At 45.9% G+C, this 20,924-nt stretch overlaps 1 protein-coding gene across 1 annotated transcript in view; it reads right to left on the reverse strand.

Moving 5' to 3' along the window:
* Nucleotides 1-231: 231 nt before the first annotated feature.
* The window catches only part of PRKCH (protein kinase C, eta), a 119,719-nt gene continuing 99,026 nt past the window's right edge, over nucleotides 232-20,924 (reverse strand). The window contains exons 12-14 of the mRNA XM_010584159.1: nucleotides 20,466-20,654; nucleotides 2,631-2,774; nucleotides 232-1,237 (exon numbers count right to left, since the gene is read on the reverse strand). Of these exons, the coding sequence (XP_010582461.1) occupies nucleotides 1,091-1,237; nucleotides 2,631-2,774; nucleotides 20,466-20,654 (480 nt within the window). The 3' untranslated portion in view covers nucleotides 232-1,090. The remainder of the gene's footprint in view (nucleotides 1,238-2,630; nucleotides 2,775-20,465; nucleotides 20,655-20,924) is intronic.

Below are 20,924 nucleotides of genomic sequence, written 5' to 3' on the forward strand. Positions count from 1 at the left end.
TGCCTGTAGCAAAGGCTTGAGGCTGCAACTGAGGGGAAGTGCCCTGTGAGTAACAAGCCCTTAAATCCAAACCAAACCAAGTCACCCTGTTTCTTAGATAAGGTTTATCATTCTCATGAGAGAAAGTTGTCCTTTTGTGTTATCTGTTGGCCGACAACTCTGCTTTCAAGCAGTTTGCCAGCTCTGCGGCTCCCATCGCAATAATGCTACAAATTTAAGCGCTACCACTTTGGATCAAATTTTTAATGAGGCACTAAACCCACAAAAGGGGCTCTGTATAACATAATTAAATAGAATGGGCCTAAATAAACAGTAAAGTTTTACAAGTTACATTATAGTTGAAAACAGCTGGGAGGCAAAGAAAGGAGCATTGAAGATGCATGATGTAAAAAGGCATTTCACAGAATGCAAACACTAAAACTTTTCATATCGCACAAACAGTAAAACACTACGAGCACGTGACTTCCCTTTGATTTGGAAGAATCTGTGTGGGACACAGGGCATTTGTTTTTTTCCTTCTGCTAGTCACCACAATGACATATTTCACATGGAAACCCAAACAGTGGCAAAGAGAGCCATTTGTCCTTCGGAAAGAAATAAATACTGCAGAAACAGGTAAAGTCAGTAGCAACATCTGGTTCAGTCAGGCCATGGGATGCTGGATCATGGCTCCATAACACTGGACAGTGCTGTGACTCCTCAAAATAGTCTTGCAAACAATCAGAATTGTAACAAGTCTGTTTGGCTCAGAGCTGCAAGACACTTGTTTGTGCTCACGCTGACTCCTTGAATCCACTGCAAGCAGTGACATTCAGGCTGAGCCAACTAGCTCAGCATTCAATTCTCTGTCTGCATCAGCTACTCACAATATCATGTTTGTTCCACCCCTGTCAATATTTGATCCAAGAGCTGCATAAATCCAACAAACACAGGAAGGCTTCAATTTCACATTAAGTTAACGTTGACAGTGGTGCTGCTGTATCATGTAAAGTCAGTGCACTGTTACTCCTTGAGAATGAAATTCCTGGTAAACTTGGTTTTCATTTCATTTCCCCCCAGTCCTCTCAGCAGCCCTTCCCCAGAGCCATAGCTATTGCTGCAATTCTGGGCTTGTGAATGAAAAGTTTCTAAATTCATCTTGGTTTATCATCGGAAGAATTCCTTCTTCAATGGGAGTCAGAATGGGCTCCTCTTTTATAAAATCTGGATCAAAGTTGCTCACGTCATCTTTGGATTTCTGTCAAACAGAAAAGACAAAGGAAAGAGATGTCAAAAGTATGTATCATCTGCTTGATCCTCGCTCTGCATCTTTAGTCTAGTCTTGAGTGCAATAAACCATCACTTCCATAACCCAGGCTGAGCTTACTGAAAGCTTTTTCTGGGGTTGGACTAGGCACAGCTGAGTGCCCCCACAGAGCCTCTTACAGTGTAAACCCTTTTAGAGCCTCTGCAGGCTTCTGACAGGCAAACCCCTCTCTGATTTAACTGACACCACCTCTGATGCATTGCAGACGCGGCAGGGCAGGGCACATAAATCAGTTCCTTTCCTCAAGTGGCAGCACAGACCCAGCCATTCGAAGCAGTTATCAGCCGCGTTTCAAATTAGCTGACTCCACACAGTCCCTCCTTATCTGCAGAGTGTCTCAGCTGGGTTTTTGGGGGGCGTACACTCCTCTGTGTGCGAGCCATTAAACTTGCACAATAATGAATTACTGGGCCGTGGGAAGACAAATGGCTTGCCTCCAGGTGCTGGATTCCTTACTGCGTGCCACAGAGTGGGACTGTTTACAATGCACACACACAAACGGGGTTTGTGGCACATTTTGACAAGGCGCATGTTTTTCCTGCATCCTGAACAAGATGTTTTATTGACATTGAAGTCTAATGTTCCCAGATCCCGTCCAGCTCGTGGGGGACTGAGGAGGCTCCCTTAGCCTTTGATTCAGGTGAAGAAACAACACAAGAGCCTGATCCTGCACCCAGTGAGCTCCACAGAGCAGGACTGGGGTTGACCACTGCCACTATGAGTTTGCAGAGTGACCACAGCATGAGACCAAGCCACTCCAAGTGACAATTCCAAAGGCAAGGAAGCCACAGAGACAACCTTGGAAAGGCTCTCCACGGACAGCATCCTTTGGACTGTGTGGCACTACTGGGAAAACGGGCAACACTGTCCCCTCTGCAGCCTGTCTGCCATTTGACCCACTCAGCTGAAGGTGGTTTGAGCAGGGAACACTGTGCTGGGTGCTATACAGAGAGAGAGCCCAGTCGTGAAGAGGTAGGTGGAGTGGTCAGAATGAGGATTACTCACCCTGTTTTATATTTGGGGCAAGGCAAAGGGTAGTTAGGTGCCTGATCTGCTGCAGCTGCTTTTACAAACCCACATCTTTTGGCTGAACTGCCTTTGAAAATCCAGCATGGAGGGGAAAAGTGAACTGTACAACATCAGGTGGCCAACCAGAAGCCAAGTCAAGACCAGAGACCTCACCTCCTGGCTCCTGGGCCAGGGCTTTCATGTCAAGGTTGCCCTTCCTTCACCTCCTTTCCTGTCTCGTGGGAATAAACCTGCTTAAAGAGCCCAGAAGAGAAAAAAACAAGGATCCCTTCACCCCACCCTCCTTCCCACGTACAATTCGGGGCCTGAACGGTGGCTCCATCTGACGCTGGTTCAGCAGGTCCCAGTCCAGATCTTTGAAGTAGGGGTGCCGCAGAATCGCGCTCTCACCGCCCAGCCCCAGGCTGCCCAGCCGCATGTTGGGGTTCTTCGTCATGAACTGCAAAACAAAAAGGGCTGTTTGTTTCCTCCCATCCGGCAGGGCCACGGGAGAGGGACCTATTAGCAGTTGCACAAAAGCTTGTCCTCAGCTTTCCTGTTGAACCCAGTTGCTGGCCAGACTTCTCAATTTCATTGTACTGGAACCGCATGCAAGGAACTTGACTCATTCTCTAGAGGAAGAAGTTGGGGTCTATTTCTCCCTAGTCCTTTTTCTTTTGGTCAAATCCTTGGTTACCACAATAGAAAAGAAAGTTGAATTGCATTGTTTGCAACATTATAAATGTTGCACAGTGGTTTTGATGGTTATTTATTTCTGTATTAATTTCTCAGCAATACAAGCTCACTCTCAAACGCTGCTCACCAGCCAGCCAGGCTTTGGACTGGAGTCAGTCCTGAGCTGTGTCTTTTTCCTGAACCTCAGCCTGCTGAAGCGCAGCCAGGAGCCTACGCTTTCCTTCCTGTCATCTCAGGAAACAGAGGAAAATGAGCAAGCCGCTGGCTTTTAGAGCCCCCTGAGCCCTGAGCAGATGAGAGCAGACAGGTGACCGTCTCCTCTCCTGATGGCAAAACTCTTTTAGAGGATTTCTTTTTGTAACATTTTTCCTCTGTTACCAGTGAAAAGAAATCTCAAACCTCAGCCAAAGTGCCCTGATTTTCCAGGGAGCTACGAGAAAAGCCGTACATCATGCACACGGCGCGAGAGGGCTCCGGTGGGTGCCCTTTAGGTCCCGACAAGAATGATGAAGTGTGAGTGCTGCGGACATTTCTTAAGGGGAAGGGAAATATTGGGGGAGGAGGGGAATCCTTTCCTCAGGCAGGAAAAGAGCTAGTTGGCTTGTTAATTTAGGATTACAGTTTTTAAATTCAGTAAAACCCAATCTTTCCCCTCCCCTCAAGTATTTCTAATTCATTAGAGAAATCAGGTTATGTTTAAACTGGGAAAACAGCCGCTTTTATTTGCCTATTGAAACAGCAGCATAAAGCAAGCTCCACTCTGGTGGAGGTGTCCAGACGATTTCCTCGAAGATGAAAGAGCATTATGTTTAGCAAATAGCTGAACCAGCCAAACCAGACAATCGGTCACTGTTTCGGGAATGACCAAGTCTGCTGCATCTCGGCAATAGGGAAATAAAAAGAAGGGGAGGTGCAGTGAGAGACCAACTTCATTCTGACTGTAGGAGCTTTTCAGAAGGTACAAATTCTTACAGAACAAGCGGATAAAAGGTCTAGTCATTCCCTACCTAGAGAGAAGACAGGGAGAAGAAAGACGACTGCCAGATTTCTTTCACAAGTCTCCCCAATACCCCATCCTGAGGGGGCTTCAGAGCCAAAGTAGATGGGGCATCTGCAGCTGAGACCTTGCGGGACCCCAGACTCTGCTGACATTAGCGCAAAAAACCCAGCTCCATCCTGACCTCCTGAGCCCTTCGAGAACACGTGCTGCCATAGGATTCCCTATGGCAGAACTGTTTTCCACCATTCCACCCAAAACATTAGTAGAAAGAGCTGCTAAGTGAATCCAGATTTGTAAGAGCGGTCACGAGAAGAGGAGCAAAGCTGACACGGCGCTCTGCAGCTGGGGTCTTTCCATGCTTCTCTGGCCTCTTCAGCCCTCAGTTATGCAGCATTTCCAGGGTCAGGCCCAAGGACAAGCAGAACTTCTCTGTCTCCCCAACCCTTTCAACCCGTTCTTCTCCCTTTTTACCAGCAGAACCCAAACACAATTTGTTTCCCAAGAGACTCTGCCCCAAAATTTCTGCGGGATACTGATCCCCAGACAACAGCCTGGTTTCCAAACAAGAAATGGGTCAAGCCAAAATGTCTGAGAGACCTGGTTCAGACAAGCTTTTGCAAGTCTTGAACTAAATTTCTTTGGTTTGCAAAACAGGCCAGAAATCTCCTGGCAGCCCCGTCTTTCTCTAGAAATTCCCTGCCCAGCTTCTTTGGCCCCACAGATGGATATCTGCACCTCACTAGCTCTTAATTGCATTGCTGGAACACCTAGAAAGCTCAAATAAGATCAGAGCTTGCTGGTGCTGGGAGTGGTATAGACCAAAACAGTCCAAAAAGACAAGACAAAAAGGAGAGAAGAGCTGGGAATAAGTCCCATGTCTCCTGGCTCCTGACCTACCACTGCCTTCATTATACCAGGAAGCTTCTCCTAAATGTGGAGAGGAAAAAAAAAAAAATCATGAAAGAAATAATCTCTGAAAAGAGCTGGTAACATGCTTTGCTTGGGTTCCCATTCACACTCAACCATATAAGACCAAAACCTAAACTGGACTGTCCATTCCCAGACCAGTTCAGAGCCCCAGGATATAAAAGTGTGTTTACATTCCTATTTGCTTGCTTTACTCCACATGATGCCAAAATTGCACCAAGTGAAGGCATCCGATGCAACAAGCTGAAAGCCAACGTAAACACATTCCTGGCTACTTAAAACACCCATTTTGTTAGGACAATGAGGATTAGGCAAGGGCCATCCCTTGAGGTGGGCTGTTTTGAGCTCTGAAAAAGCGAAACATAACATACGAAACAAAATGACTGTTCAAATTTGACCGGCCAGCTCCAATTTGAGCATGGGACCCACACACTGAAAAACCTTAGTTGGGTAACTCTAGGCACCGTCTACCCCACACTGGGTGCCCAAAGGAGGCAGGAGCAGAGCGACGGCTTCAAATTCACCCACTGCTGGAACACGTCGCCCTGGCTGGCTGCTGAGAGCGATGCTGGGCTGCCACAAAACCCCTCTGAATTAATCCTTGCCTCCAACAGGAGTGAGCTGACCTATGGGGGACCCGATCAAACAGCACCTTCCCCAGCTGTCAGGCATGAGCTCAGTGCTGCTGCCTCTCTTGCTCTGTAAAAACAGGGCTTTGAAGCACAAGGGTATCAAGGGCTGGAGCGACCCACCAGCACCATAAACCACTCCGGACACGTTTCTCTAAGCTTGTTTCCCAGATACTGTAAGCACCTAACGCAGGCCAGCAGGACCTTGAAAGCGAATATAAATCATGCACTCTACAAAGAGTATCAACACACGAGGAGGCCTCCCTTTCATGGCAGTCAAACTCATACTTGTCTGCTTCAGCAAAAGGGTGGGATATCATTTCAAAGGACAGTCGGTCTCTTATCATTAACTTACATCCCTGATAAATGTATTGTACACTGCACTGAGACTTCTCAGTTGCATCTGCATACGGGAATCGGCACTGAAAATGTTGCCTTTGAACGGCATCATGCGGTACGTGAAATATGGTCCCGTATTCTGGGCAGCCGCAGCATCCCGGCAGCTTACTTGGCCTGTGGATGTACACACACCTCTGCACCCGAGGGCTGACAGAAAACAAGATATTGGCCATTGCTGCTCCTCCCTGGTGAATTTTGGAGGTGGCAGATCTGTCACAGCCTGGTGAAGGTGGGGTGTTTTCTCTGGGAAGCAGCTCCAGTCTTTATCTAGCAATTAGGCTGAAAAGCAGGCGTGCAGATGGTGACTCCAACAGAGACAGCACTGATGTTTTACACTGGAACAGAGTTACCTGCCTCACTATAACAGGCATATAAAATTAAAGGATGAAATTTTTGAAGCCAGTTTCCACTAAAATGGTAACTAACCCCCTCAAATACTATCTGAATTCACTAGGAATTATTGCACTGACAAAAAATGGATGCAGTTTTAGTTTGTGTTGTCCAGTATGTCAGGAAAAAACCAAAAGATTATAATGACCTCTCAAAGGCTCAAGAGCCCATGAATCCTCCTCTTTCTCCCTCTGCCTTAGGCAGTACTGACATTTCTCTGCTGCAACAGGGTAGCATCTAACGGCCAGTCTCATGCCGCCTCTGCTATCTGATGGCACTTCTAGCAAAGCAAACAAAGAACTTGAGATTTCTGAGGAACTTAATTACAAGCTCAGCCTTCATCTCTGAAATAAGTAGCTGGAGCCCATACCCATGTCTCTGGCCATATAAGAGGAATATCTGCAGCAGGAGGGGTAAAGCTGAGTGCCCAGAGCACACAGATGCTGCCCTCTGCACACATGCAGGCTGCGCAGGGGAAAGGTTTTCAGAAGTGCAGCTAATCTTTCACTTGATCCCTTCAACTGCATTCAGAAACGGCTAGAAAAAGTCTTACAGAGTGTTGGCGGTTCCTGGCATCCACGGGAAGGCCAGAGTTTGACTCTTGCTTCATAGGTTGGACAGCCCTAAATGTCCTTCCAAGTACAACCCTCTAATGTTTTTGAAAGTGATGAGAGAAGATGCTCAGCAGAAAGTTTTCTGTGGCAAAATGTCATCTCCTAACGTTTATTGAGTATCTTTAATTTTGCATGAATCTCAACCTCTGGCACACAGCGCTCAGTGAAGAAACACAGAGAAAAAAAATTCAACAGTAACAACAACAAGGCAAACAAAGAGATGTTCCTGAACAAAAAGAAACACGTAATCACCCAAATCCAAGATGCCTCCCAGGAAAACCAATAGCAAGACTACCAATCTTAAACCTGAACCAGGCCATCAAGCCCTTGCTCTGTGATCACATCCAACCATGGGGAATTAGCCCATTCCCGGTGTAAAGAGCCCCTTGGGAGCATCCTCAGACCGGGTCCCTTTGGGCTACACCAGTTTGCCGAGCAGCAAACTCAAGCGAGGCGCTCACTGACCTCAGCTAACCCTCTCAGCAGCATCACAGCCAAAACCAGCAGCTGGAATGAGCCAAAAACATGACTTCACAAGATCATTTGAAAACATTTACTGAAAGAAAACGCAGCAAGCCATGACAAGAAATTAAAAGCTGGAGATTAGTCCACAGAGGGCCTGTGAAGTTACAAGGAAAAAATGCAGACATAGCAGTGCCAACCATTAGGAAAAAATCTGCGTCAGCCCTGGGAGCTCAGCCCGCGAGCAGGTGAGGGAGAGCAGAGGACCCGCGCCAGTCCTCCCCTTCACCCACTACATGGCTCGGACTGTGCTGGGAAGGGCTCCAGGTCTCCCAGTCTGCTGGGCAAGGCTGTACTGGACTTCTCTGCTGCTGCTCACATGCAGCATTGCAAATTCCATCTCAAGAGGCTGAGTTTGGAAATCAGTCAGCCTGGAAGTCTGTGAGGGGATGTTTGCACAAAACAGATGTTTCAAAGCATTAATTCCATTGAATTTGTAAGTTCCCTTTCTTAATACTGGAATCCCTGATAGGTTTTACGTAACTCATGTATGTGCTATTTGCATCAGGATAATTAATTTCATATCACAGTGACTAGATTACGTGAAATTGCATCATGTTCTAGGAAAACACTAACAAGCCCAGACCCCTTCCCAGAAGTAATGCACTTCAGGAAGAGGAATACAGCTTCCTGCTCAGCCATTCCCTTCACATTGTCAGCCATCTGGATGAGGAAGAAATCATTATTTCTTTAATACAAAGAAAGTCTTAGACGCACCAGCTCCCATCAGGACTCTGTTGCCCTAGGCAGGGCACATTTACCTTGTAAGAGAAAGCCTGTGCCCCTGAGCAGCTCATCTTTCAAATGCAAGCGTACGCAGAGATAGAGGCTCTCCCCGTCTTACAGGCAGGGAACAGAGACCCAGAGAAATGCATCGCTTTATTTTGCCAGGAGCCCAATGGTAGCCTGTCACAGATACGACGGCGGACCCTCAGTCTCACCTCCCCTCCATCACACCACGTGCCTCAGAGGACCCCTATTAGGGATTCTGCCAATGCAATAGTCAAGCCCAAGCTGTTAAAGGAAAGCAAGAGTTCCCTGTTCGTGGTATTAACATTTCCTGCCTGTTGGTGTTTCTCCCATGTTGCTACCAAAGTGAAAAGCAGCAGCAGTACAGATTAACGCCCCACAGCCTCCCCTCTAGTAATGAGGGAGAGCGGGGAGATTGGGAGATACCCAACATGCTCGTCTTCATTAAGATTCATGAGCTAAACTAACAGGCCAGAAATTAACTCGCAAGGAAATAAGATTTCTCAAAGATCTATTTGATCTCAGACAAAAGGGAATCGTTATATAAATAGAGCAATTACTCTAATTAAGGCTTCCCTCCATGAATCTCTCGACTGAATGCTGCAGTTGCCGAAAACAGTTTGGCCGCCTATTATGTAAGGCAAACAAACCCGCAGTCTGGGGTTTCATTAGCCTTCATCCACCCCTAAACAAAAGAGAAGAAAGATGGCTCTATGGCTCTGTCTGTTAACATCTGTATTATTTTTAATGATTGGAAGCCAGGAGGGATTAGCATAGCAGAGAGACTTTTTTTCTTTTTTTTTTAATTTTAAATCAAAAGCTGCTCGTTTTGAGCCATTCTTGTCTTTTGCTCTCTTGGGCAAGGCTCCCATCACCCTCCATCACGGTCCTGCCGGGGCGATGCTCATAAGCGTGCCTCGCTTCCCCATACAAGAGCAATCCAGGGCTCAGACACACAAGTGGGTTACGGCGAGTGAGGGAGTCAGCACAGCCCGATTTCACTAAATGGGAGCAGGGTGGTCGCAGAGCTCTCCCATGGAAGTCCTTGTACTTACGGCAGCTCAGCTGCTGCCTGGTAACTTAAACTGCAGCGATGTGGCTGTGGGTGTGAGCCAGGCGCTTGGGAGCCCGAGTCCTACTGACCTTCAGTGAGGATTGTGCTGCTGAGAACAGGACTTGGAGTCATTGCGGCTCTCTCAAATGCTACCTCCGTTTTACACTGGGGATTTGCTCTGATTGCAGCCATTAGAGGCCACGTGGCGTTTCAGCTTTCTACCCTGCACACAGCGGGATCGATTACTAAAGGCCCTGATTTGTACCAGTGCAATCCATCGTGGTGCTGAGCCAGAATGCAACCCACGCAGGTACAGGGTGCTTCTATCGTCATGCTGGGGCCCTGGCTACAGAAAACTGAGCAGGTGAAATCCTTCAGTGTAGAGAAGGTCCAGTGAGTGCAGTGCCAGGGCTCAGAAGTACAAGGCTGCCCAGAAAGCATTTTAAGGAGGAGGGGAGGAAGAAAGAGAGTGTGAGATCTCTGTGATTTCCTTTTCCAGATAAAAAAACAAATGGGGAGATAAAAAACAGTCTCCAGCCCTGCTCCTAAAAGCCGTAAGACTTTAACAATAAGCATGACAACAGTCACATGTTTAATGTGCCAGCCGCAGGCAAGAAGGACAAAATGTCAGTGCAGTGGATATTAAGCAGATAAATTTGATCTCGCTTTCCCCTAGTGCGGAAATGGCTGCTCGATGCTGCCCAGTCAAAGCTCGAGGGAACAAGAAGGATTAACTATTGCAAACAGTGCTGAGCGAGAAAGACTAGCAAAATAAACCAAGGTACACAGAACAACTCACGTGTGGGGTAGACACACCAGGCTCCAAATCTCCAGGTGGTGTAAACTGATGTAACTTTGCTGACTATCACCAGGAGAGAACTTGGCACAAAATATGGGAATTAAATGTTGTCTGAATAGCTACAAACTTCCTTGCTGAGCTGAAATCTACCTGTTTCCCTGCCTCTCCCCACTCATCAATACTAATGCAGAATGAAAAGGCCACAAGTATCAAATGCATATTAGCCCCTGATGATAGCTAGTGATTTTTGACACTTGTGCTTTTGGTATTCCTGTAATAAGTAACAATAAACAGAAATTAACTTTAGCCATTAGATATATGGAATATTTAACATAGGTTTTGGTCAAGATGTCGCTCCAGAGATCTGTATTTTCAGAACTGATGAGTCAGCCCCAGTTCCCACGTGGGTCACCAGCTGCACAGGCTGCTCAGACAGTATCAAACTCCAGCTGCTGTTTTTAAATTACCCCAGTTGGACTATAGGTACAACATGGGGATATGCAGGTCAATTACTAAATCAATACATCAATCAGAGTAACACAAACATGGAGGGAGAATGAGCATCGCGCTTACTAACAGACTGGGGGCATGATCCCACTCTAATTTTAAGCAGTGGTAAAATCTCCCTAGGGTTGCATGGGAAAACAATTAATCCTTTTCTGATAGTCTTGTCAAGAGGAACTGGGAATCTATTACACAACCCTGGGTGGCCTATTTACATAGGGTCAAGTACAAAGGGGACTAAAGTGCCCCAGACAAACCTATGAGGGCCAATTAAGGGAAAAAAAAAAATCACAGGAAAATACTTCAAAGGAACTTTTTTGTGGTCTTAGTTATATTTATTTCTATTCTTTTAATTTTAAAGTTCCTGAAAAGCCACAGCAGGTCAGAAAGTTCAAAGCTAGAAGGACGAGTAAGACCTACAGCCCTGAATAGCTTGGACAGTTGGAGATTTGTTATCCCTGTAGCAGTGCTGAGACCTCCCAGTTAGATGGGCTGGCCCCCTCCACTGGAGGCTGCACAGCAAGAGCTGGTCCCATCATTCAGCAGTCATCCCCATCGCCAGGTCGGACCCAGGTTCTGAAGGGAATCCTTGGGCCTTCCCCCAAGATTGGATTTTATTGGACTTCACCAAAACAACTCTGAGGGTCTGTAATCACACTGTTTAACTGTGGCAGAGCTGAGAAGTGAGCCGAGGCCACATGGCTTAGGCTCGGCAATGGGAATTGCTTCTTCCCGAGCACCTAGAGAAAAAGAAGAGGAGGAAGACAAAGTCGGCACAACGAATGCTCCTTCACTTTTTTCCCCATTCCTGGCAGGAAAGAGGAGGATGAGTCACACCTGACATTACAATAGGCAGGGTTTGGAGCTTTTGTTATGAAGCAAATCTGAGCCTGCACCCTGCAGACTTAAACAAGAAGCTAGTGTCAGCCTATTGGAAAGGGAAAGGTAAAAGACCTAATGACTACCTCAAGACGAATTTGGCCTTGGCAAGCTATATAGAGATGGCTTTAGTTTTCTTTCACGATGTATTATTCAGAAGCATGGGTCTATTACTGTGGGGAAGAGGAGCACTTCAGAAAGGGGTGTGATCAATCAACAGAAGAGATTAAAATCACTGGGGAAAGCTGTTTGTTGTTTGAGAATTAGGAGGCGAAGAGTAAGAGACAGCATGTTACAGAGATGGAAATGCAAGCTCAGGCAAAAGAGGTAAGAAGGCAATCTGTGGTGGAGCACAGCCTTCTCACTTCACCACAGTGTATGTTTATGGCAGAAATGCTCTAGATGAGAGATCATTTAAAAGTGCAGAACTCCTTCCCAGTTGGGAAACGACAGGCTCCAGAGTCCTGCTTTTGCCAGAGAGGCTCTGGAGCCAACCAGGAAATGCAGGATGAAAGCATTTCTAAAAAACAAAATAAAGGAAAAACGTGTACACAGATCCAGCACAGAGCTTCACAGAGAAATTTAAATATCGGCCTCACTCTGACAGCCAAAGCTTAATCAAGTTGTGCAAGAGGATTTATGGAGCCTGCCAACTCTGAAGAGATGCCAAGGAGAATAATTTATCAGCATATTTGAAGGCATTTTTAATATCTATCTGCCTTTGTTAGCAGGCTCCTCAGCTCTGAGGATAAAGCGATGAGCTCATCTAGTTCCCTCTTTAATTTCAGTGGGTCCACCATTGTGTTGTTGCTTTTCCTTTTAATCTTTGTCTAAAGAATACTCCCGGCGTCTGGTTCATTCAGAAACAAGTTCATTCTGGCTATTCCAGCACTGCATGTGAAACAGATTATCTGCCTTTTTCTGTCTGTTGGAAAGAAGGAACCTGGCCCAGATCTGTAGGATGCAAGTGCAAAGGAGAGACATGCGCCTTGTGTAGAGTGATGTAAAGGAAACATAGGCAACCTTGCACCATCAGCAGCTGGCTGCCTCGTTTCACACCTCGTAAGTGTTCAGGAGAGGACTGGTGTCCTGGTTTCAGCTGGAATAAAGTTAATTTTCTTCCTAGTAGCTGGTATAGTGATGTGTTTTGGATTCAGGATGAGAATAATGTTGGTAACACACTGATGTTTTAGTTGTTGCTAAGCAGTGTTTACACTAAGTCAAGGACTTTTCAGCTTCTCATACTGCCCTGCCAGCAAGAAGGCTGGGACTGCACAAGAAGCTGGGAGGGGACACAGCAAGAACAGCTGACCCAAACTGGCCAAAGGGGTATTCCATACCATATTACATCATGGCCAGTACATAAACTGGGGGGAGTTGGCTGGGGGGCACCATGGCTTAGGGATTGGCTGGGCATCGGTCAACAGGTGGTGAGCAATTGTATTGTGCATCACTTGTTTTGTATATTCTATTATTATTATTATTATTTTCCCTTCCTTTTCCATCCTATTAAACAGTCTTTATCTCAACCCACAAGTTTTACTGTTTTTTCCCCCCAGATTCTCTCACCATCCCATTGGGTGGGGGGGGAGGGAGTGAGTGAGTGGCTGCGTGGTGCTTAGTTGCTGGCTGGGGTTAAACCATGGCAACTGGAAAGCACAAACACGGGGATTTGGTCTAGCTCACACAGTGACCAAACTGAACCACCCAGGACTTACGGAAAAGGCATGGCACAAGCGCCGCAGGAAGCACATACGCGTTGCGCTTAGATGTGCCAAGCAAAGCACAGCCCAGGTATTTTGGAGCATGTGTTGCTTGCTGTAGCATGCAGGGAGGATGCAGACACCTCTGAGCTGATGACAGTTAGTTCTGACCTCCCAGTATCCAGGGGTGTTGGAACCCAAGCAAGTGCAGTGTATGAAATGAACAAACTTCTCCGAAGAACAGTTCAGAAGATCTCACCCTCTGTGCTGATGTTCAGGGTAAACAGCTTCAGCGAGTAGGCAACTTGGACCATCCGCATCTCTCCTGACCTTAGATGTCCTCGCCAGCAGTCCAAAATCAGCCCTTTCCCATCCACTCCTCTGTCACCGCAGACCGTGCGCTTTGATTACGTTAAAAAATCTGCCTCTAAGTCTTTCTGCTGTGAAAACCTTGGCCTCTGCCTTCTCTCCTCATTAATGGCATTTTCAAGTTGCTTACAGTGACGGGGCCAGTCTGGTTCAGCACAGAGCACTCACCATCCAGAAAGCCTTTCTGAAAATTAGCCGCAGCACGTGCAAAAGGGGTCCTCGCTGAGGGTTTGGGCAATCATGGTGGCATCCCCTTAGGATGGGTAGTTTACTCCTCCTGCAGCACAGCTCAGTGTTCCCTTTTCTTTCTCTCCTTCAACTGGGCCTGGGTGGAGTGCCCTAGGGAAATTTCTTTTCTCTATCTCTCCAATCTTCTTTCTTCTCAGTCCATTATGGTAAGTGCAAGCAGCACAGCCTGAGTCTCCAAGGGCTCTGCTGGAGCTGTTATCCTGTATCCAGCCAGACTGCACTGCTCTGTGCTTTGACCACACAGGACGTTAGAAGTTCCTCAGCATTTCTTTGGAATGGCAAGAAATAACCACTGAAACCCTGTACTCCCTGGGGAGTCCTGCATTTAACTCACACACACATAATAATCAAATTTTTCTCTCATTAGGAGCCATCACTCAGGATTGGGGCTCGTTTTCTCCAGAAGGAGAGGTGGAGGAAGGTACCCTTCAGATTTAGTTCTTCCTCATCTAGTATCGCCTGGAAATTTAGGGAAGAAGAAAACCCTAACATACGCACACACGCGCACTTTCCTAACTCCTACCTAACGTATTTCTACGCATGCATATGGATACACAAAGCATTTCTACAATTCGCTGTCAGTGCCCTCTAACTTAACCTCTTGTTTTAAGGTAGAATTGGGCCACATTTTGAAATAATATCCACAGGCTTCCCCCCATCAACTCAAGAGAAATTGCTGGTGGAGCAATACACTACTCATTATAGTACCTTGTGGGGAAGTCTCTTGTGTCTGATGGTTACCCAAGTGACTGAGGGACTAAGGCAGCCTCATATTCACTCTTCTGGGCAGCAAAGGAATGACAAACTTCTGTAGAAAGTTTTGAGTGGCTTTTTTAATTAACAAGATGAAAATTGGCCAAGCTGTTGCGGAAGGGTCCCCATACCTCTCTCCTGCTGAAGATGAAGTGGCTGCTTGCCGTCTGCACTGCAACATTCCTGAGCCCTTTTCTTGCTCTCCAGAAAAACCTGTGTGTGCTGCCTCCTAGCAAAGGGGGATAAGTTACACTGCCAGCAAGCCCTCAGTATTGAATACCACTGTGTGTGCTAGCTGTACAAACAAGGCAAAAAACCTAAGGAACTAACTGAAAAGCCCTAGCTTCTGTGTTTTGGTCTGTGACATGGGCTCACAGGAACGGGAGAAGACGATTTTCCTTTCTAGATCAGGATTTTTTTGACTTCTATATCAGACTTCAAGGCTGTCTGGAGGCAAAGGGGATTTAAACTGTGGCACGTTTAACCATTCTTCCTGGCTGCTGGCAGAATCCAGGAAGGAAATTCCAACTCCCTCACCTTGTGCTCCAACAGCCAAAAATGAGTCCATAAAGCACAGGCCATCAGAGCAGGACCTGGCTCCTGCTGACCCACAGAGGATCATTATTCCTGCAGCTGAGTTTGAAGCACTAATACCCAGACACAACAGCCCCTTGATGTTAATGTGGCAGAGCAAAGGGCATTTTAAGCAAGTCTGCAAGAACAAAGTCTAAAGGAGGATGGGGAGGTGGTGGTGGGTGGGGGTGTTAGACATCAGTGGTGTTGTCGGGGCGCAGAGGGCACCAGGGTATCTGGAGGGGGGAACTGAACCCTGACACAAAGTGGCAGAGTTCATTAAACCACAATATTTGCTTTTTGAGTCAGCATCACTTCCAGGCTATTGTTGTCTAGAAAAACAGATCAACTTCAAGTTTTTCTTTTGCATCCCTGGCACTGTATTGCTGACATACTTTTTCTCCAAGATATAGGTCATGTTTGCTCTCAGCGCTCCCTAACCTCTCACTCTTCGCACAAATCCACTGGCATTTGGATTCCCCGTGCTGTTCCACCTGTGCTGGGCGGGAGTGCAAGCTGCTAAAACCACAGCTAATTTCCTCTGCACCTTCCTCTTTTCTTGCCTGGTGTTTATTTTGCACATGAAAACCACTTGGAGGGGGACATAACCATTTTTGCTCAGTCTCTTAACTCCAGTAGTGTTCTCTTCAAAATGCATGTTTTTAACCAGCTGGAGGGAGAACAGGCTTTAGTCTCATTTTTGTCCCCAAAATACGCAGCTACAGGCAAGGCTGCCCAAGCCTCGCTTTTGGAGGAAGCATTTCAGCTATGCCAGAAGTGTTTAAGAGCTCACATTAAGACTGGAGTTTGGCATACAAATGCCAAGAGACACCCTCAGCTTCAGCAGACTCGGCTGTGACAGTAGCTCAGTAATCCAGGGTGCAGAAGGCGGAGCGATGCTAACACTTCCCTGGGGAGATGCTGTTTTCTAGCCCCTGCATTACCTGGCTCTGAGAGTGAAAACATCTAAGCTGCAATTGCTCAACCAAGTTTCCAAGCCTTTGGGCCAACCATTGCTACTTAAAATCACCAGTCCATGTAGCGACTCAATAGGCTTAGCCCTTCTCTCCTCATCTGAAACCAGACTTGGAAAGGAAAATCCCTGCAGCTTTCCCTGTGAATTTGCTTCCCATTACGCCATTGACTTTTGAGACCCGATTTTCACTGTGTCCCTTCATTCTCCCCTCCAACTAAGCCTGACTGTGAGCAAGACAGCGTGATTGAATTGCATTTGAGAAAGTCATACATGAAGCAAGTGAAACACGCTGCCAAAATAGCGCCCCACTTATGGGAAACGAGAGGATTGTATTTCATTTTGCACTTCACTCAACTGAATCCCAAAGCCTCTGGCTGCCCAGAAAGCCACCCCCTTTGCTCAAGCACTTTTTGCTAGTGACAATTTACAAATTCAGTACATGGACATGCTGTAACAAAGCAAACTCCAGCTGCACTCTCACTGTAAAAGATACGGTGCAGCAGTCTCTGCTCTCTCCATGCTCACAAAGTTTCTCTTTCACAGTCTCTTTATCATCAGACACTGGTGACTACTCTGTCAGCTGACGGCAAAGAGTATTTGAAAGAATTTCTTTTACAGACACAAAGCCGATAGCTCCTTTGGCATAAACTCCTTGACTGCATTCAGGTAGAACTATGGAGAAACCCTTTTTGGGGGGAATCAAAATCAAAGCAAAACTTATGTTTAGAATGAGCTGAAGTGGTCTGAATCCATTCAGCAGCAAGTCTCCTTTTTTGCACTTTTTTTACTCCCTCAAGCAAATCCATGCCCAGTTCGACTTGCTCACACAAGCAGGGGAGACCTCATTTTGAGTCCTCCCTACCTGACTTGAACCATCAATACCTAAATTCAGCAGTGACACACTCAGATGGGGCAGGGTACACAAATGAAATTTCCTACTTCCCTCCTCTGGGAGTATTGACTCCAGCAAAATCCTGCTGATTTACACTGATTTAGCTCTACTCCACTCTTTCCCCAGCTCTTGAGGGAAAATATCAAGGACAAAAAACCATTACAAAGAGAAATAGATAAAAACTTTTTCTAGAGCACAAATATTTCTGCTTTCAATTCTAAACAAGGTCCCAGGGCATCGAGGTTGTTTTTGTTTTCCTTGGTACCAGTGCTCAAAACCACCCACGAACACCCAGTGACCAAAATGAGGTCCTAAGGACGTATTTTGGTTATCAGGAAACTGCAAAGATGAACAGGATGCAACCTTCAGAAATTGGGTGCTTTCTGATGGGGTGAAATTGGTGAAGCACAATTACTGTAAACAAAACCAAAACAAAGTAACAGCATCCATGCAATGGGTCCTAAAACCTATTATCTTTGTTTACAATGAAGGTCTTCATGAAGGCAAATGGATTGAGGGCTTTCTAAACCCAGATGTATCCATTTGTGGAGCATCTCTAAGCACCTACACCTAATTGCATCTTCCTGGCAGAAGAATTTGATTTCCTTTTCACAGCTTTGTACCACTCAAGACTAAGCAAATTCTCACTAGTCCTGTCCAAGGTTAGTGGCCAAAACTTTTGAGTGAGGAGATAATCCAGTTATTAAGGCTATTAAGGCCTGCAATACAAGAGACCCCAGGTTTAATTCCCTGGTCCTTCATAGGCTTCCCATGCCATGTAATTACTTATAATCATTTATGTCACTGCAGTAGTTGAGTGCTCCGATTTTCCAGAGCTCTTAATATCATGGGTTCGAAAGCACTGTCACAGCTGTAAATCAGGGAGCTCGAGTTCACTTTTTGTTGGAGGTAAACACAGTAGTGACTAGAAGATGCTCACATAGTAATAATGACGTATTTAAGAGAAATAATACTAGCATCAGAAGTCTGTGAGAAAAAAATCTACATATTTAGCAGCTAGAAAATGTACTGTCTTCCTTCATAAAATAGCCACAAGGGAACAAAAAAGCCAGTTTCACCACTCTGTGTTACACTGACACCTAAAAATACTGACCAAACATTATCAGTACACTGTAAATATAATACCTCAGCAGAGATATTTGTTATCATTCAAAAGAAATCAAACTGTGTGGGTTTTTCTGTTTTATCTAGAGACCCAGACAATCTCATGACAGGATGTTTCCTTCCCATTAAAGCCAACATGCTCTGATGCCTCTAAAAACTCAGCATAAGAAAAGGAAGAGGAAATGAGGAGCTCTTCTAGTGAATGGCTCTTGATCCCAAGAGCAGCTACTGTGAAGTTGCAGAAATTCAGGCTGTAGCCAACCATCAGTGTTGTAAAATACAATACAAAAGTCACCTCCAGGTAGCAGCCACCCAGGGAACAGAAACACTGAAAAACTGAAGGTCCAATAAAAATTTCAGTTGCAACTTCCCACTAGTTGACCACAAGGCTGTTGGTTAATGCCCTAAATTTCAGCCTTTTTCCCCAAGCAGACATAGTATAGCTCTTCTCTCGAGCAATGCATGTGCATTTCAGAGAGGCAGTTTTGCCTTCATTTGGGTTTCACCAGCAACACAAGATAAGCAGACAAGCAGAGCGGCTGGAGAGAAGACCTTTTTCAGGCAAGCAACCAGCAATTCCTAAGTTGACTGTGCAGTTTTGGAGACACTCGGTCGATCTCTATTTATATTGTTAGCTCCCTCCTCAATTCTGGCCCTCTTTCTCCAGTGCCTTTCAGCATGCTGCTTGCCCGTTAATCACAGAAGGGACCCACTGTTAAAAGTTGGGCTCTGAACATGGGCTAGAGCAGCCTAGGGTGACAGCAGCTTGCACTGGCTGTTTCTATGAGGTTCCTATCAGAATTAGCAATATAAGCATTTTGTCAAGAGGCTAAAACACAAATCATATTTTATTATACCCTGAAATTCCTGTTACGACGAGAATCTATCTGACCACATTTTACCTCCACCTCATACTTATGCAAGATACCTGCAACAAATCCACTCTGCTATTACTTGTCACTGCAGAAGAGGAATTAGCTCAGGCATTCAGGAGTCTCAACCCAACAACATGAATGCTGCTCCAGAAGCTGCAATGAGTCTGAACTTCACTTTTTATTTTAAGTATGTTGCAGGTTATTTCCAAAACCCAAGAGGGCCTTCAGCATAACAAATGATCACTCGTAAGCACAACCTGTGATTTCAAAGGACAACCCTTTGCCTCCTCAATAAGTGGATTTTATTCTCAGTTGATTGCTGTGGAATTTATTAGATACCTTTTCAGCTACAGAAAGTAGTTGCTCAGTTCATATAGAACAGAAACCTTTCAGCAGAAAAATTCCAGACTCTACTAAAGATCTGATGAAAACAAATTCTCCTCTTTCCTTTAAATGGTCCCATCATTCATTACCCCACGTCTTTTGAGTCAGTTCTCCACAAGTTACTATGAATTACTGTCTTATCCAACTATTTCTTAGATCCTCTATTACCACACTATTTAGTAGTATCCAGTCTTAAATGCACCTTTGTTCACAGTGCTTTTGCCAGGAAAGGGAATACTCTGATCTTTCTACCTCCAAGGGGTGATTAGAGATATTAAGTGATTTGATCAGGGGCAGGAAGAAATCAGTAGCAGAACAGCCAAGTTAGGTCTCCTGATTTTTAGGTTAACACCCTCACCATTTAATCACCTTTTGATTCACTACAGTAAAGCCAGGCAGTTCCAGTGCACTAGGCACTGTTTGTACACACACAGCCTGAAATCTTAAAAAGTTTCATCCCCATGTCACAGGCAAAGATGTGAGGCACGTGGGTAAAAGCGCTTGGGAAAATTCAGGAATACAGGGTAGAACAAGGACTAAGTGTAGCCAGCAACAGCTCTACTCAAATTGTTTGCTGTACAGCCCCATTTTTTTTCTCCCAAACACACAAAAATCAAAAACCTGTCTTTGTATGCAGATAGACAAGCAGTCCCTGGAGGATGGCTGGTGTTACCAACAGTCAGAAAGAAGGATTATCATGAAGACTTCACTCCTTCACCGCTCCAGTCGCATGGAAATCATATGGTCGCTACTGATTAAGTACTGTGTATACCTGCTGCTTCTGTTCTGGAAGATGACCATATGTTGTAAATCATTAAGTCAGCACAGGGGAATGCCCAGACACACAGACATGCACACACTTTGCTTGCCAAGTTGGCTGCTGAACCGTATAAAGGACATAACTATGCAAACACACCTAAGTGTGGCAGGATTTTTTTTTTTGTTTAACCTTCAATCCAAGATAAGAAAAGTGTCAGGGTCAAGGTAACCGCAATTTCTGAACGCCCACATCCCAGCCCTGTTTTCTTTTGCTAGATTAGGCTGAAGAAAGCCAGGACAGAGAGCATGCAAACAGCCAAAGGAACTCACTGCTTTGAGGATTGCCACTGCATCCTGCTGGAGCCACGTTGGGTAGACGACTTCATCATTCAGAATGGCCTCGAAGAGATCGTCCTCATTCTCCGCCTCGAAGGGTGCGTGGCCGCACAGCATCTCATACAGCAGCACACCCATGGCCCACCAGTCTACGTCAGGGCCATACAGCATCTCCTGCAGGATCTGAAGAAGGGATGGGAAGGAAATATCAACCCTGAAGGTTCTTAAACTGAGCAGGGCAGGAAAAAGCATTTGGAAACATTAATGCAGAAGCTCTCGCTACATCCTAATAGCACTCTCTGCTAGGCTGGCTGTACGTCCAGGAACCTATAGGCGATCTCAAGCTGGGAACCCCAGGTACATCAGATGCATTAAACGAGGGCTGAACTAGCTTGGCTGCTCACAGGGTCACCTGGGAAACAAGCCCTTAGAAATGATGCTAGGGCTTAGCAG

This window comes from Haliaeetus leucocephalus, unplaced genomic scaffold (assembly GCF_000737465.1).
Source record: "Haliaeetus leucocephalus isolate CR32 unplaced genomic scaffold, Haliaeetus_leucocephalus-4.0 Scaffold944, whole genome shotgun sequence".
Classification (NCBI taxonomy): domain Eukaryota; kingdom Metazoa; phylum Chordata; class Aves; order Accipitriformes; family Accipitridae; genus Haliaeetus; species Haliaeetus leucocephalus.